Genomic DNA, 17,971 nt, shown 5'->3' with positions numbered 1-17,971 from the left:
TTCATTGGTCCTCGTGGCAAACTCCGACGGCACTTCCGACTGAGCTGTAAACAGTTGCAGAGAAAATGCGGCAGTTAATTGTAATTGTGTGTGTTGTAGCCGCTGTCAGTTGTTTCGAGATGGATGAGGACGAGATTCAGGTAGCCACCTTTGACCTGAAGCCGGGAGGTGAATTGCTCTCCTTCGAGAAGGAATGGGTACGTTTAAGAGCAAGGAGTTATTGATCTCATTTTTAGAGTAGCCTCCCTTTATGCAATTAGGTTTTGTTTTTGGTCATTTAGGCTCCCTACATTAAAGCGCACACAGTTTAATATTTGTGTAAATATTGTAAATTTTATCCCTGGTCCACTATTACTATACCAAAAACCCAGTAACCCTTTAATTAATACGTCATGTTACATTTTTTTAAGGATGGAGTCACATGTAAATTTTCATATCAAGCTCAAGGAGGGACCAATGAGGTACTTTATTTTTATATATTTAAATTTCCAATGTCTTTGTCCAAGATAAAATTACAAATAGTAAAAATACTTTATTTCTGTGGGACAAATTGAGACAGAAGGAGGACCTGTAGCACGTGAATTTGTGGAATCGAGAAAATGTAAATAAATGGAATAACGTTAACTGTTTGTCAGATTTTTTGGTTTCATATTGATGATCAGTCAATTGGCTTGCGTGATAGTTTTATGCATAAATGTCTTCGACGTCTATTATGCAAACTATCATTCAAGCCATTCAATTGATCACATCATGAAACGAAAAAATTAAACAGTTATTCCTTAAGTAGTAAATGTATTTGAGAGAGAGAGAGATAGAGAATATATACAGATCGAGGAAATGTTTGGGAATGGAATATGTCTCAACAATATTTGACTGGAGTTTGTTGAATTCACTTAATTATATAATAACTTGATCAAAGCAGAAAGAAAATGTTTCAGAGAATGATCGATACACTATTAGCTAGTCTTCATTAAGTGGATGGATCTTAACCTAAATCCAGACAGCCTTTTCCATTTTGTAAGAAAGAATAGGTTATATGTCTGTAATAACTACTCTAAAGGTAACACATGTATAGTATACTGAGTATTTTATAATTTGACATTGATTTTGCCTGTGACACTGTACTTTTTGTTATAGGAGTGGACAATGGGGATGGTGCGGAGTGACGACCATCAGGAATTCAGCTGCTCCGTAGAACGCCCCCAGTCCTACCTCTTCTTCCAGGCCTTTAAGATGGAGTTGTCAGGGATACCAGCAGTGGAGGGAGAGGTCTATGTAAGGATATCACAACTAAATATGTACACCTAGCAAATATCACAACAAATTATGTACTCTATTTTCAACATGTTGATCAATTTCAATCTTCAACTTGTTGAAATCAATATTTAAAAATTGTTTCATTATTATTTTCTTTACAGGGCCCTGGAATGACCCATTTAAAGCCAGAAGAATTCAAATTTGACAAAGCTGCCAATAAAAGTATGTAACTTTGAGGCCCAGCTCAGTTTACTTTTAATTCTATACTGCGTAATTAATTATTATAATTAAAACACTTTAATGAATATCTGTTCTTTCTTTACATTTTAGTCTCAGAGACAGGTAAATTCCATTCTCAGTTGGACAAAGTTGTTCTGTATGCCCGAAGAGGAAAGACGGAATTATAGACCTGTCTCAGAAAAGTCATCGAAGTTCAAATCTACAAAGAAGTGAAAATCAATTCATTAAGAATTGACCTTAATATTTGTTGCATACTATCATCATGTACAGAAGATTACATACAAATATGTGGGGGGGTTTCGGGGGAAAGGGGGGGGGGTCATCTCTAAATTAAACAAAAAGGCAGCAATAAGGGAACGATCGAGTTTCATATTTTTCTTTGTAATTAAATATTATAGATAAGTAAATAAGGTAATTAAGCTGCACTGAGTGTATTTCCCAGTAATTTAAGCTAGATGTTATCAAAAAGATCTTTTTCTAATTACGTTAACAAATAAGAGTTGATCTCTAGAATGTACTTTTCACATGAGTTACAAAATCCAGTGTTATAAGCATATGTAGCGATTTTTCCTCAGTCCGTTTTAGCATATTGTAAAATGTTGACTGGTATGAGGTGGTACTTTAAACATGCTGTACAAAATCATTCCCTTTGTGTCTACTTTGATAACAAGAGTGTAAAAATCAAATTTCATTCAAGTCACAATGTTTAGTTGAGGATTTCAAAGATTTTTATGATAATTTAAGATTGGAAAGTCAGATGTTGCTAGTAGATTTGTGGAAAGTCAGATACATGTGTGTTGGTTCTTCTTACAGCAATATAAGTGTATTATGTGTATATAAAGTTTTACCTTTTCTTAACAAAAAATTGACATGGCTTTTTTTAAATAGAGTACATATGTTGGAATATATAGATACTTCATAGGAAAATCTTAACTATGGAAAAATGGCACTTTTGTATGCAAAGCTTTTATAGGTTGGCCAAATGTTCTAAACTTAAAGAATATTTGAAGTTTTACTGTTGATTATGATCACTTGGTTTTTTGCAGCGATTAAAAATATAAAACTGGATTTTAGTATTGTCAATGCAGACTCCAAGTTTTCTAATGTACATGAGATATTTATGTTTAAAGTATGCGGAGAACATTAGATAGTTGTGTTAATTAGGATACCTGGTTGTTTACAAGTAAACATATTTGTTCTTAAAGGATTTCACTGTTAGAGAAACATAATTTTGTGATTTTATCATTATTTTTGTTATTTTGGATGAAAGATTTGTGTGAATGTAGAGCAAATCTACCAAAGGTGAGAAAAGTAGATCTGCATGTGTACATTTACATCAATCATTGATGTCACATGGGTATATTTGTGGTCAACTGACTCTAAATCCGTTCTATAGAAGCTATAGAACTAGAACTAGTGTAAGTCAAGATTCGCTAATTCTTGTTTAACATTTCTTTGTTCATGTTGTAAATCTAATAAATAATATTTAATTTATTTTTGTTATTGATTGCTTATCCTGTTAAGTGTGTCTGCGTGTATGTTGTTCTATTAGTATTAATGAATGTAAAAGCAAAACTTGTTTTATATACATGTATATTCAAGCTGTTTTCAAAGAATAGATGGAAACGTTAAGTTACCACAGTACCTATTGATGTACAAATAGGTTTTTCAAATACCCTTTAAGTTATATCATTTACATCTATTTGAACAAAAAAGTGCTAGCTAGTAAATAGTTTTGTCAAATTGAGTCTTATTATGTGGGTCTACATGTTCAACTTTTTTATAAAAAGTGCATGGCATGGTAAATTCCAACAAATTGTTAATAAATTGAAAAACAATTGAACAGCTATCTACAGTCAAACATCATTACCTCAGACCTGGTGGGGTTGAGAAAAAACTTTTGAGATATCGAAGGTAAAATACTTAAGAATATATGGTTGGGACTTCCACATCACTTCGACATATCCATGGTATTTGAGAAATTTGAGTTTGAGATACTGAAGTTCAACTCTATTTTCAGTAATGCTTGATTGGCCCTTTTTAATCAATGAAACACAGTTTTCCATTGATATATTCGAGAACAATGAATTGAATATAACAAATCCTAAACATTTGATTGACCTGTAAAATCATTTATTTTCATGAAATCGTTTTCATGGTTCATGGAAAAAATTTTTTGTACAGAAGATTTAATTTCTTCGTTTAGAAAGAAACACTATCCTGAAATTACATCATTTCTGTGGGGACGCAAATTCACAGGTCTCTGCATACCACAAAAACAATGAAAATACCTCCCAAGAAAATAAATGATTTTGCAGTATAATGTAATTTTGTATTAAATTTCAATGAAAGATTCATCAACATTAAAACCTGCTCAGAAAAGCAAGTGTAACAGGAGAGAAGAAAAATGCAGCAAACCAAACCAGATTCAAACCAGGCCCCCCTGAATCTCTGGTCAGGTGCTCTACCAACTGAGCTATCCAGCCACTGGCAATCAAACCAGACTGACCACCACATTCCTCCCTTCTTAAAGGTCTTTGGCACTTTAAAGACCACAACCCTGGCTCATCTCTGGCAGGCCTCATCTCCAGTCAGGTGCTGAGCTATCCTGCTAGCGCCATTCAGACCCGACTGACTGCCACACAAGTATAAAGTTAGCACTAGTGAAACAGAATAATCTACTTCCTGCATCACAGACAAGGTGACAATTCATTGAAGAAATTTATACCTTTCTGAATGATCATGGACCGAGTCTGTTTTTCACTTCTTAACAGGAACCAATAGTTTCAAGCAATTTTTACCTCCTACATACAAAAACATGTACAAATATTCAAATTTATTTTACCAGAAAACCCAGTAATTCTTTCTTGTTTATTTAAATAGCCAAAAAAGATGATGACAATGCCAGATGATAACAATAGTTAATAATTATTCACAACAGTAATAATGCATGTTACTTAATCACATGCTAATCAATAAAATCTATTTAAAATACACAAAAACAAATATATCACAGCTTTCACTTGTGTGTAGCTTGTAGATAACACAGGAATATAACCAGAAGCTAAATAAATGCTTCTCCAAAGGTAAAACACTGCTTATACATGTACAATACTACAGTCATTCAATATTACATGTACTACATATCTACACGAAGGCATTGTAACAGATAAATGCAAAATAACAAAATAGAAAGTAATTGAACAAAAAATGAAATAATACATCATCTGAAAGCATGAAATGGAAATTTGTTTTATTATATTTTTTGGATTAATTTTGTTCCTCTTACATACAAATATTTGTTGAAGGAATTCTTACCAAATTTAAACATAAATTTAAGAAAATACTATTTTGCACATGTAAATTTACTTTTGATCTATAAATTAATGTTATATGAATAAGTTTTTGTAGCAATTTAATTTACAAATTAATCAATGTTATAATATTTACCATTATTAGCTCTTTTTATCTGTTCAAAATTTAATTTTAAAGACCTTGCTTAAAGGGGCATAACTCTGCATGTAAGCTGCTCTTAACCACAAAATGCCAGTCATACACAGAGATAATATACAGTAAAACAGTAATTTACATGTAACAAAACAGCTGTACAGTTCATCAACAAGAAAACGCCAAACAAGTGCAAAAGAAAGCATTGATGATTATTCCATGAACTCCTAACTCTTGTTCCTATCACATCCATTGAGCACTATTTGAGATTGACTTGTCACATAAATACATGTAGTTTCATACTGTTTTATTAAAATATATCTCATGCTAGAAAAGAAAACATCTACTGATTTTTGTCTATAAATGGTAAAATTTACCCCTAGTACATATTCATTTGTATATTTATTTAAAAATCCCAAAAACTATTGAATTTCAGTTTGAAAAAGTTTGTAAGTAAAACATGAAAGCACTATTTCTTTAGCATATGACAAATGAAATGGCTAATATTCACATGTAAATATTGTTCTCATGCACAAGTAATGAGAAATCACAAATTTTTGGATAATGTTCATACATGTTGAAAAATTCATTAATATAATTTGTTTCTCTCTGAGAAACATAAATAATAAAAGGGACATTAGATTAACATTTAAGTGTGAGAACCACAACCATCACCCAAATCTGTGAAATAGCTGCTCAGAAGATGATGGGCACACAAACAATACAGAGGCTAATCCTAAATACCTAGGTGTGGAGCATAACATATTCAATCTACAGAGACTGAACGATGAAAACAAGGTGAAAATCTAACTATTAATTACTATTTACTGATTCTAATATCTTTGAAACCAAACACCAAGTATGCTTTAAATCTCTGAGTAAATGTACTTATTAATAATCTGATGTAAATTTAGTTTGAAAATAAAATACCATTATTTACATCTAAATACCATAATCATACATTCAATACACACCATACATGTAGTATTTATGCCTTAATAGTACAACTTAAGCAAGCACCCCTGAGCTTTGTTTCTTTAGTTTTGTATCGTTTTCTTCTTTCATGTACCAAAAAATGACTACCTAACACTGACAATGTTCTAAATTTGGACGGACATTGTTTCTATCTTATTCTTGAATTTGAGGGTTAAATAAGAGGGATCTAATAAACCATTATGAATTTAACAATTCCAATAAATTATCACTAAGGAATAAAAAAGCAGTGAAAATACATTGACAGGAAAAATTCTAGCATTTCCATCAAAGAACTTCAAATTCACACAATCGAAATTTGACTAAAATCAAATCAACAATACATTTGCACATTCAAGCAAATGGCACCATGAGTAAGAATAACTCCAAACCCTACCCACCCCTTAAATAATAAAATAAAAATGACTACATATTACATGTACTTAATGATATAATGTCTGGTTAAAATCAACAAAAGTACTGATATCTGACACCTTATCTAGTTGTAAACCTGGGCTTTGAAAGGAAGTCAATATCATATTGTATAAACATAAATAATAAATAAAATATTTGATCACTACATCATAAATTGTAAAAAAGGAAAAAAATTCTCATCAATGGAAATAATTGTAATGTACATGTATACAAGTATTACTAGAAACCCCAATAAGAATTTACAAAATGTCTCTAATTCAAAGAACATCTTACACAACCAATAACTGTAAATTTATGATAATATATAAAAGAGTGTGCAGGTCTCTATAGGTAACTAATTATCAAAGAATACATCTTAAATAATATTGATGCACAACCAATAACTGTAAAATTATGAAACTGATTTTAAAACCAGAAAGTATATAAAAGAATTATGTATCTTAGCTACTTGTGTGATAAGTTATATTGAAATCCAAAACTGTAATCATTTTAAAGCCATAAAATTCTACTTTTAGTTCATTGAAAACAAAAACCGATGCTTACTGTAAATTACATTTGTGTGCCAAAGCATGTAGAAGCGTTTTAAAATTTCTCAGAAAATTCTATTTTTAGTAACCATTGCAACACCGCTGTGTGTAGTTTTTGTGTGCCAAGTGATATTGAAATGAGTCTATAACTGTAGAAGGAGTAGCGTTTTAAAGAATTTCTCTGAAAATTCTATTTTTAGTAACCATGGCAACATCGTTCATCGAAATCAAAAACCGATGCATTAAAATTAGTCTACTTGTGTGCCAAGTTATATTGATATAAAAATTGAAATAATGTATTTCTCTGTTTTTTTTAGTAACCATAATCAACGAAATCAAAAACCGATGCATTATGTTATGTATCCACTTGTGTGCCATTTATATTGAAATTCCAAAACTGTAGAAGGAGTAGCATTTTAAAGGAATTACCTTCTATATTTTAACCATGGCAACACCGTTCATGAGATAGAATTGTTTTGTGTGCCAAGTTATATTGCAAAAAATTGTACGAGGAGTAGCGTTTTGAATTGTTTACAAGTGATTTTAAAAAAAGAGAGAATTTGTTTAGTCTGCAGCTAGTGTTTTTTTAAGTTTACTTGTGTGACCATTCTGCAATATTACTCAGTAACTGTATTGTACATGCTTTTTTTTTTTTTACTTTTCTGACCATTCTTCAAATTTACTGTATAGTACATGCTTGGGAAATATCACCGTGATGTCCTGCTGCCTTTGCAAAGCATATTGCTTGCATCCAGTCATTTTGAACATTTTCATTTTCTGCTTGAATGTAGAAGGTGCGACTGTTATCCTTGGGCTTAATCCTAAATGCATGTTCTTTCTTGTCTATATCAGTTTCAGAGATTTCAGCATTCGACAGAGGAATATTTTTTACTGCTGTCTGCAACAGAAAAAGATAAAGTGGATACAATTTTTAAATATTCTTCTGAGATTACTTTTTTTTTCAAATTTGTGCTACTGAGAAAACATGCCACCTGCATGATACAAAAGTTCTCCTAAAAGACTCAAAAGTGGGTCCATTAAGGTGTATTTCTATTGAATTAATGTATTCTGTACAAAAGTAGATACTGATACTATGAGAGAATTCACAAAAGATTAGTCATTACCCCTGCTACAATAAAGTTTCCATTCATTTTTTGTAATTGTGACCTTGTACCTATCAAATAAGCCTGGGTTAGAAGAAACAACATATCCTCTAGTCATAAATAGCCTTGAGTGAAATACGGATATGCAATGATTTTCCATCAGTAAACTTGAATTTTACACCTTTTTATCCCAGTGACCTTGAATTGCTTGAAAGAACTTGGTCAAGGTCAAGACAATCCTGCAGGTCATAAGCAATTTTTGTATCAATTACATGTATGAGCTTCCAATGATTCTCCATTAAAGTTATAGCCTGCACAAGAAATTTATATCCTTTTTCTGTCAGTGACCTTAAATTTGCCAGAATGACCTTAGGGTCATAACAAATCTGAGGGTAATAAGCAATTTCTGTATCCAGTATGAGCTTCCAGTAATTCTCAATTACAAAGACAGGGAATTATAAATACCTTTTCTGACAATGACCTTGAACTTGCCAGAATGACCTTGGGTCAATGTCAAGATATACCCTTGAATCATAAGAAAATTTTGCATCAAGTATAAGCTTTGACTCTCTATTAAAAGTCTCAGATATATAGGTTGGACACACACTCATCAAATAGTCATTTTACCCCCATTTGGTGGTCAATCGCCTGAAACAGAGGTTTTTACATACCAAATGGTGGTCTTTTTAACACAAATCCAATTTTTATTAAAACTAGAGGTACTGTGAGCAATGAGCTCACTAAATGATACCCCCGCCTCCCATATGAATATATTGGCAGTATCCATGTTTTGCTCTGGAAAATCCAAAATATATGTCAGATCAAAAAGTAAAATAGGAGGTGCACAATGGCAATATATAATAAAGATTTCGTGAAAGTGTCATTAAATTTCCATAAGTGGTATGAGAGGAGTTGCGGATAAGAGATGGGTACCCCAAAGCGTAACAGACGGAAATACCGATTACTATATACCCTCCCGCTTTTCAAGCGGGGGTATAATAAAACAATGGCACACTGGCATTATTTAGGCATCAGGGAATTTTAGTAAACATATTCGGAGCACAATTAATACAGTTCAGTCAATTTACCAAGTGTAATTTCTGTGGAACCTCGTAAAAAGGATACCTACAGCTGTCCGTGACGGCCGAACTTCTTGCTCAACCAAACTTATTTACTTATTACATAGATGACGAATTGTCAAATATCTAAATGAACTGCGCAATAAATTCTGCATTGAATTTCCATTTTTTTTCATTCAGAGCACAGATAAATAGAGGATATCTATATTGTGCAGTCTTCGACAAATCCCGGGAGTCCGATGCCCGGGACCTGGTAAAATTGGAAGCGGGCATGTGGAAATTGCACATTTACAAGCCCTAAGGGCATGTAAATTCTAAGGCATAGCCTCGGTATAATCAAATAAAATAAGAAAATAACATTAAATGTACTTTAAAGTCTTTGATGTTGCATCTAAAGTGAAGTACAAAATAAAATTTTACTGATAGTTTATTTTACCGCGATTTCCAAGGAACTCTCCTGCAAAGGAGACACAAAAAGTGTACAGGTTGAAAACAAATGGCGAGACAATAAATTGACAGAATGTATTTCAAATCATTTCCTTGGCAGGAAAAGGCAAATAAGAATAATATAACTTGATAAAATTCTGGGCATGTAAATATTTGTTCGGGCTAGCGTAATTGGTGATCACACCTGCCCGCAGGGCATGTGCTGAAAAAAAGATTTGGCGAAGACTGATTGTGTGATTTAATATTGGCTTTATCCAATGAGTTGCAATGGAGTATATTCACAATGCTTGTCAAAAGAATTTTGCACCAACAACTTAACTGCTAGGCATTACGTCTCTCTTAAAAATGATGGGGGGGGGGGGGGACATCCGTCTATACAGTAACTAGCTGCAGAACTGTAGCGATATGGTTTTATATATTTGTCTTTGACCATAACGCTACAGATCCCGTAATGCAAAAAAAGTGCAATTTTCAGCAATTTTAATCAAGCGAGTTTATCACTTGTAGGGACGACTATAAAGGGTTGGGAGACAGATAAAATATACAGATTAGTTAATAATGTGCCTAGAATTAGGGAGTGAAAGGTAGTTAATTGACCAATGCTAGAAAGTGGAGAAATTCTCTCCAGAAGTGCGCAAAAAATATTGCGCCGTAAATTGCACCTTTTTTTTTGCATTACGGGATCTGTAGTGTTCTGGTCAAAGACAAATATATAAAACCATAACTCTACCGATCTGCAGCTATACAGTAACCAGTATGGATACTTTGATGAACTTTGACACTTCACTGAGGTATATGAGTCTTTCCTGCTTTTAAAAAAAAAAATCTTGCTCATCCATAAGGCAAGCTTGAGGTATTTTATAATACACAGTTTTAATAAATTTAAATCTTGAGGTGAAGCAGAGGAATTGTATGAAAACCGGAAGTGCTATTGATAAAGCATCTACCTGTGGATAAAGCATAGGTTTATCTCACAGGTAGTATCATCCACATGTATGAGATAAATATCTATATTTTATTCCCCGCGACTGCCCGAGTTAAGATTATGCGACATTTCATGCAATTCCAGAGAACTAAACGAAATGATTTTTCTCTATCATTTGGTAGGTAAAAACCGGCTTCGACATGGGCGATTGATCACCAAACGGGGGTTAAATGACCATTTGGTGGTGTGTCCACAGTGTGCCCCACCTGCTATAGAAAATGTGTTATTAAAAAATGAACAATTTGCTATGACGGTAACAACAACAGTCACAATGTCGAATATATGACAATTTAGTTTTAAAAATATAACATCGACACATAATAATAACTCATCAAGTCAACATCATATTTTGTGATTGTACTTCAAGTTGCACTATATCTTTTTTTGAGTTATTCACCTCAGGTGTGTTTCCATATAGCAAATCCGAATTTCTCAGAACGAACCATTGTTTCTTCCACTTTCTTGATAATTTTGTTCTCTTCCACAAATAACCTTTCAATTCAACATGAGCGTGGTTCTCGTCGTTATGGCTGCTAGATGTATTTAAACTGTTTGTTCGGCTACTTGATGGTTCCGACTCTGCCATTTTTCTCTATTTTGCTTTTATCATAAAGTAGTCGTAAGATCAAAATGTTTGTCGTAAATCAAAATATAACATTTTTCCATTTTTTAGGAAATTACATATAAAGTAAGTATGAAAATTATTTTTGAATAAGAAAAGAAAAAACATTTTCAAATTTTACAATAATTGTTAAAAGGAGAGAACCTTCCATTTTACGACTTACATTTGTAAACGTCAAGGTCACGTGACAACAAAACGGTGAAAGGTCGAATTCTTGCTCTTGTTTAATTTTTTTTATTTCCTGTATATTTTGTAGAAGTATTATTTGGGATGAAATAAGAATAAATTCAGTGTTGAAACATAAACAAATTACATCTAATTCGCGAAAACTGGGCTTTACTACACACATTTACAGCCAAAAGACGCGAAAGTCCGGTCCAAATTTGTTGGACCTCGCACCTCATCATATCCGGAAGCCATCGCCTGAATTTTTTTTTAGACGGGCGAGTTGACATCTTCACCAAATAAAAACTGTACACATGGCATAATGGAAGAAGTTGGTGGGAAGAGAAGCTTTTCTTTTCAAATGCAAATAGGTCTGACAAGGGATCAGATCAACATTGACGGTGAATTAACGTTAGCGAGTTTACAAGAGATAGCTTGTTCGTTTGTAGACAGAAAGGTGAGAACATCAGCTGTTTGAATCTAAGTTAAAATTTTGTCTCAGATACACACATATTTTTTTTATTTGGTCAATGTTTTCTCTGTTGGGCTGGACGCAATCTTGAAGTCTTCGTCCACTCAGTGTATATGTGCAATTTATAACTTGAAAATAGGACTCCTTGCCTTCAGATAGATACTCTATTCAAAGAGTGTACACTCTATTCAAAGAGTGTACAATGACATTTTCAGTATGTGGACGGTGCGACCGTTAGGGCGAGCACAGACACTTTTTAGTGCACTGTTTTATAATATGTTAAGGATGGGACCTTTAAAGCGAGCACAGATACTTATCTATTCTATTTTAAATCTGACTTGTCAAACCACACATGATATTTGCTACTTGTAGTCTTTGATTTCACATGATGTTGTGAATATGTCACCAACATACATGTTAACTATACTGATTTAGATGGGAGTCTACTGCTTTTTCACTCCATCTCGCCTATCGCTTTTATTAGTAAATCTACCGCATTTCTACCAAAGTTTTGTAAAAAGTATTTTTGTTTCAATTTGGTTGCCATTTTTGAAGCCACTTGTCATAAAATCTTGTTAGATATCGCGTGATTTGTCCTGGAAGCATACAACCGCTTTTTTTGTACCGACTTCAAGCATGTATTTGACAATGACAACAGTACCAATCTCAGAGATAACCTTGGGTTACGTTAAATTTCGTCCACATCACTGCCAAGAAAAAAGGAGATATAGCATTCTAGAATTGGATGAAAACGTTTGACATGGTCTATAAAAGTACAGGTGCTCACAGTGTTATCAATAAAGTCAATAGATATCACTCGTTGATTGACAAAGCTATGAGGCATGAGCTATACTGCATCTCTACTTTTGTTTCCGATAATCACAGGAAATCTTATTTAATGGAAGATAGGAAGTACCAGTAGTCTTATATCTGGCTTAAACGATGACATCATCTCCTGTGTTTGACAGCTGAATGAACTTTCAGACTTATTGCTTCCAGGCTATATGAGCAAAGATGATGTTTCTAAAGGCTGATAAGCAGCCAATCGAAGCAAAATAATGAGCATAAAATATTTGTATTTTATTAATTATTTCTTATGTCAAACTTAAAGTGTTTCTTTCTACTTCATTGCAGTTGATATTTGAGATTAATTATTGCATTGGTCATTTAAGGCCACACTTACATAATATACGTCTTCGGAAATCCATATGAAAAACAACGCATGCAATGCTACCTCTTTTGAGGTCTGAATCTCCCTATTTTTCATCACAGTAGATTAACATGTATGATCACCAAAATGAAGTGTGAAGTGCTTATTTTAATCAAGAATGTTTAATCTATGTTTTAAAAGCCTAATATCCATAAAATCCAAAGTTTTGTAAAGTCATGTAAATGCGTGGTCTTTTTTGTAATTGAACAATTGGGTTGACTAGTTGTGTGGATGAAATGAATGTTAATCCTCATTTCAGTTTTTTAAAATAAATATTTTAAAAATTTGTAAAGATATTCTCTCATTTGTCCAATTGTAAAAATAGCTCTGTAAAGGAAAATCTTTCACACTTGACACAATTGCTATTTTATGCCATGCTGTAATAGACAAGTTGCCTCAAAAGTAGCTTCATTTAGCATCAGGCCATCCTTAAAAAAATGTTTGTTTGGAATTGCCACCTGGGAGTTTTCAGACCCAGGAGGGAGGGAGGGATATATTTTTTTTTCAAACTTCTAGTTTATTTTAAAAATCTTCTTTAAACAATAATTTTATCACTATTTCATAGCGTTTCTCTTTGAAATTTAGCTCTTTGTTAGGACAACCTTTACAAACAGTGCGAACCACACAAAATTCCTTAAGAATAGTTGGGATATTTTGTGGAAGAGTGGGAGGGGGGTGATTGGTATGACGTTCTATTGTATACGCCATGAATCACTTTTAACTAGCTGCAATAATGTAGCCCTCTCCCTTTTTTTTTTTTTGGGGGGGGGGGGGGTCAGGGAGAGGGCTACAACACCTTAGGATCTTAATGGTGCAGAGCATTACACGGATGAAATTGAGTTGGTGGCTATTTTGTTTATATGTCTTACCTGGACTTCCAAAATGTAGTTATTCCAGACATAAATCGATCCAAAAATATACAGAACAATCCATATATCCGTATTTTTCGTGTATGACATCACAACTTCAATTTATCCGCCATGTTTACTGACCTTGACATATTTTATTTTGGGACAGCCAATGAGATTAAGGATCTATAGGGAGCGGATTTCTTTGGAATTACCTTATTTTAAGCTTTAATATCACTGTTTACGAAAAATTACACATGAAATGATTTTATTTATCGATGTTTAGTGTTACTATTCATCACAATTATTTATAAACATCGACATTTGCTTTATTTAGTTATTCTAAATTTCAAGCGCAAGTCTCAGTACGTCACGCGTGAACTGTCATGGCTGCTGAAGTAAATACACAGATTTATTTTACATGGTTTTCACGTTTAACGAGCTATGATGTCAACAGTGAATAAAAATTTCGTCTTATTAGAAGTAAGTTGAATGTAAAAACAATTTATTCTGCCTGCAGTCGCCCATATCTAAAAAATATTTTTGCACCATTACGGAGATGCTGTGGAATTGTAGCCCTCTCCCGAAAACATCAGATAAAAAAAATTGGAGAGGGCTACATTATTGCAGCTACTTTTAACATTACATTTTAAAGACTTGTCATACTGACAAATAACATTTTTCCTTTAGTATCTGGGATAAAACATTTCTGATCCATGTAATTTTTTATAACTGGGGTCTGAACGATCATTTTTAATTTCAACATGATGGACTAAGCCTATCAAGTTCAATCTATTACAATTGCTCTTTCCAGGTATCGGTGTAATGGGTGTATCATTCCATTTAGTTTTTTATTCACCTTTTATTTTCATGGAGATGCATAATTGTTCTGTCCTTCGACGCTTGAATGTTTTCACATCCACTGATCCAACCTGGTCTGACATTTTGGCGGCTTTCATTTTGTCAAATCGTCACCTATAATCGCTATGTCATAAATACTATGAAGAAAGCGTTTTATTGACCGGTGTTGTTAAATTAATTTGAGCTCAAACCCGACTTTAAAAAGCTATTTCGACGAACGAACTAACTTGTAATTAATTAACAGTGGAAGAGGACGATAAAACGGTAAAAAAAATGTTTGCAATATTTTGCCAATAAAATTTTTTGAGCTGGGGGTATTTCAATGAGGCGGGCGGCAATTGGAGACAAACTATAATTTTATTTTGGCCTCAATTGGAATAAATAATTACCAAACAATGTATACTTCAATTATTTTATTAGAGTTTGGTGAATATCCTTTAATAATTATTATTTGCATGCATGTTCTTATTAACCAGACTGAATAGGCTGCAACCTATCAGACAGTCTGTTGAAGTAAATTTGGACACATACAGTGATACTAGAGATGATGGTTTTATTTATTTACATGTTCAAATTTGTCTGAGATAAAACTTAACAAAATGGAATAACTTGATTTCTTCATAAACCATTTGTTTCATCGATAAGCGTTGTTACAAAAAAAATCATGTGCGGGGTAAGAGAGAGAGAATGGCAGGGCCTGGATCTAGCTTGTTAATTGGCCGAGCAATTTAAATTCATTGTACATGTGTAAGTAATAACAGTCAGGTTTTAGGGTTTTCATGATGCACGAAAATTTTATCCTTCAACACCTTCCATGTCTGAACAAATTAGAACGATTTCTACCTTAGTTTGGACTTTCAGTAAGGCATGGCATTCTCAACATTATGTAATTAGCTTCTGAAATTTACACAGCTTTCCTTCACTCAGGGGTAGAAACTTCCTAAAATTACAACTCGCAAATAATTGCGAGAACCAAAAAACTGAACTTGCAATTTCAAAAAACAATTCGCAAGTTTAAAATGAAAGCTTTTTAAAAATAAAAGACCACCTATCTTTCTTTTTAAAATCTACTTAATTTTCTACACGATCAACAGACATGGCACATGCGCATTAAATATTAATTTAAAAATGGCTGATATGAACAGTAACTAAAGAGAGAAAGACTTAAACCAGAATAAACAGATATTTTTTACCATGGTGAAATTTACAATTATAAAGATCAACTCGCAAAATTTTACGAGGTATAAAATTTATAACTTGCAATTTGAATATTCTTACTTGCATTTTGCGAGTTGTACATAGTGAATTTCGAACACTGTTCTCTGTTGAAACATACATGGGATAGAAATTTCTGGCAAATGCCAATTAGTGTATCGAATAACCAATAACATTGTCTTCTCCGGCAAAGAGGTGGAGCTTAAGTCGTCTCATCGTTGTCAACAACAATTTAAAGTTCCTGATTAATTTCTTAACCAATGAGAATCTATTCAGCATTTGACAGACGCTAATTACATAGTGCCGAGAATGCCACACTTTACTGAAAGTCCAAACTAAGGTGGAAATCCTCCTATCACTCAGGCAAATTGCATGATCACATTATAAAACCAAAAATCCCTCAAGTATGGTTTTAAAAGTTACTTCATTTAAATTAGGAGACTATGAAATGTAAATTTGCAAGTTTAGTCAGGACTACTGATTTTATTGCCAGGGTTAGTAAGAATTATGGAAAGTAGCCCAACTGATCTAGTACTCATAAAAGTTATTGTCAAATCTTGAAATCAATGTGAGTTTATTTTTTTGTTGAAATTTCTTTTTAACGTGTGTGAAAGTGTAGTTTGCAGTAAGATGCATTTCACTAAGCATTATGGGACCACAGATAGCTGCGGAGAAAAAAATCATTTGGATCAATGTGCAAAAGTCCGAATTTTCTCTTCTCTCAGGAGTTTCTTTAAAATGACAAGTGTGGCTTTACTGTATTTCGAGTCCCTTCATGCGGCACAAGATATTTAGTGCTTCTAGACTCTTAAGTCTCAGGACATCATCTGTAAGTTGCATTACGAAACCGAAACCTGAAAGTGAACAATGCTGATTTTAATGAAGAACATTTTTTTTACAATTTTTCTGCAATTTATCCATTAAATAAAGCTGAGTTTATTTTTTGTTGAACTGTTGTAGAATTCTTGATGGAAAATAGCTGAACAAGTGATGCTTAGTTGGTCTAAAGTTACTACAGAAAAAAAAATCTGTTGAATGAATGTGCAATAGTTCAAATTTTGTTTTCCCTAGAGGTTGTCATTAGAGCTCGCTCGCCATTATTTTTTCTGCACATTTAATTACCTGGTAATGTCTATTGACAGGTTATTTATTGCATGTTTGTAGAGTCTCGTTTTCTCTGCCATGATCGAGGGTAAGATTTTGCCATCCAGTAGTAACAAGTTCTAAATGAAATTCACTAGAGAAAAAAAGTTCTTGAAATGTCTAGTAAAATGCTCCCTTAGTAACTCCAATTGTTAATGCATTTTTAACACCATGAGCAATATTTTTTGCATAATTAGAAAAGGATATTTCTTTGTTTAATTAATTCTTGGCCTGTTATCATCATCACATGCACCACGTAAACAATTAAGTTCCTGGTTGATGGAGAACATCTTTTATAAAGATGTCCCATGGTATCAAACATGATAATCTCCCTTTAGCTATAGATCAAGGTAAAGTTGATCACAAGGTGGGCTGGAGACATTCTGGGGTTAAAGGTCAAGGTAAAGTTGATCACAAGGAGGGCTGGAGACATTCTGGGGTTAAAAGTCAAGGTAAAGTTGATCACAAGGAGGGCTGGAGACACTCTGGGGTTAAAAGTCAAGGTAAAGTTGATCACAAGGAGGGCTGGAGACATTCTGGGTTTATGTTCCATACAGTAAAGAGGAAAATTAGAAATTTTTTTTTTAGCCCACATAAAGGTTTTTTCCCAATATATGACTGTGTACGTTTACAACTTCTCAAATTTTCAATTTGATTTGAGATACTTTTTTGTTTTAAAGAAAACACACACACTTACACTAATTTATAGTCTAGCGGAAGTTCAGTCTTTGACAAGATTTATGCATATTTTCATTTTATATTCAACGCTTTTGTTTAGGATTGAATAATCGGGTAAAAATAAACAATAGTTAAATTAATTTATAATTTGGTAGAACTTTCTCAATCGATCCTACAGTGATAGTGTGTATATAAAAATCCAATGACCCTTCGGCATGATTACGTAATCGCGCGTTCCAGTTTACATGTACTTAATATGTGAAAG

At 33.1% G+C, this 17,971-nt stretch overlaps 3 protein-coding genes across 4 annotated transcripts in view; 2 read left to right on the top strand and 1 right to left on the bottom strand.

The window, feature by feature from the left end:
* The first annotated feature begins 15 nt into the window (after nucleotides 1–15).
* Nucleotides 16–2,991, top strand: LOC134249796 (myeloid-derived growth factor-like). Its single transcript, XM_062732153.1, has 5 exons — nucleotides 16–197; nucleotides 411–461; nucleotides 1,138–1,275; nucleotides 1,419–1,479; nucleotides 1,588–2,991. The coding sequence occupies exons 1-5, from the start codon at nucleotides 66–68 to the stop codon at nucleotides 1,662–1,664; spliced, it is 459 nt and encodes a 152-aa protein (XP_062588137.1). The 5' UTR covers nucleotides 16–65; the 3' UTR covers nucleotides 1,665–2,991.
* Nucleotides 2,992–7,421: 4,430 nt separating this feature from the next.
* On the bottom strand, nucleotides 7,422–11,111 carry LOC134249833 (interactor protein for cytohesin exchange factors 1-like). The gene is made up of 2 exons (XM_062732203.1): nucleotides 10,890–11,111; nucleotides 7,422–7,776 (listed from the first exon to the last, which is right to left on the bottom strand). Exons 1-2 carry the CDS (start codon nucleotides 11,076–11,078, stop codon nucleotides 7,558–7,560), a joined length of 408 nt encoding a protein of 135 aa, XP_062588187.1. The 5' UTR covers nucleotides 11,079–11,111; the 3' UTR covers nucleotides 7,422–7,557.
* Nucleotides 11,112–11,491: 380 nt separating this feature from the next.
* The window catches only part of LOC134249805 (serine/threonine-protein kinase D3-like), a 49,238-nt gene continuing 42,758 nt past the window's right edge, over nucleotides 11,492–17,971 (top strand). The window contains exon 1 of one of the 2 annotated variants that reach the window (XM_062732171.1): nucleotides 11,492–11,736. In XM_062732171.1, the coding sequence (XP_062588155.1) occupies nucleotides 11,602–11,736 (135 nt within the window). In that variant the 5' untranslated portion in view covers nucleotides 11,492–11,601. The remainder of the gene's footprint in view (nucleotides 11,737–17,971) is intronic. The other variant, XM_062732172.1, reaches the window with a different exon arrangement.

The sequence above is a fragment of the Saccostrea cucullata genome, unplaced genomic scaffold (assembly GCF_032062105.1).
Source record: "Saccostrea cucullata isolate Sc308-1 unplaced genomic scaffold, CSIRO_AGI_Scuc_v1 ctg160, whole genome shotgun sequence".
In the NCBI taxonomy this organism is placed as follows: domain Eukaryota; kingdom Metazoa; phylum Mollusca; class Bivalvia; order Ostreida; family Ostreidae; genus Saccostrea; species Saccostrea cuccullata.
This window is presented reverse-complemented; position numbering and strand designations above follow the sequence as displayed.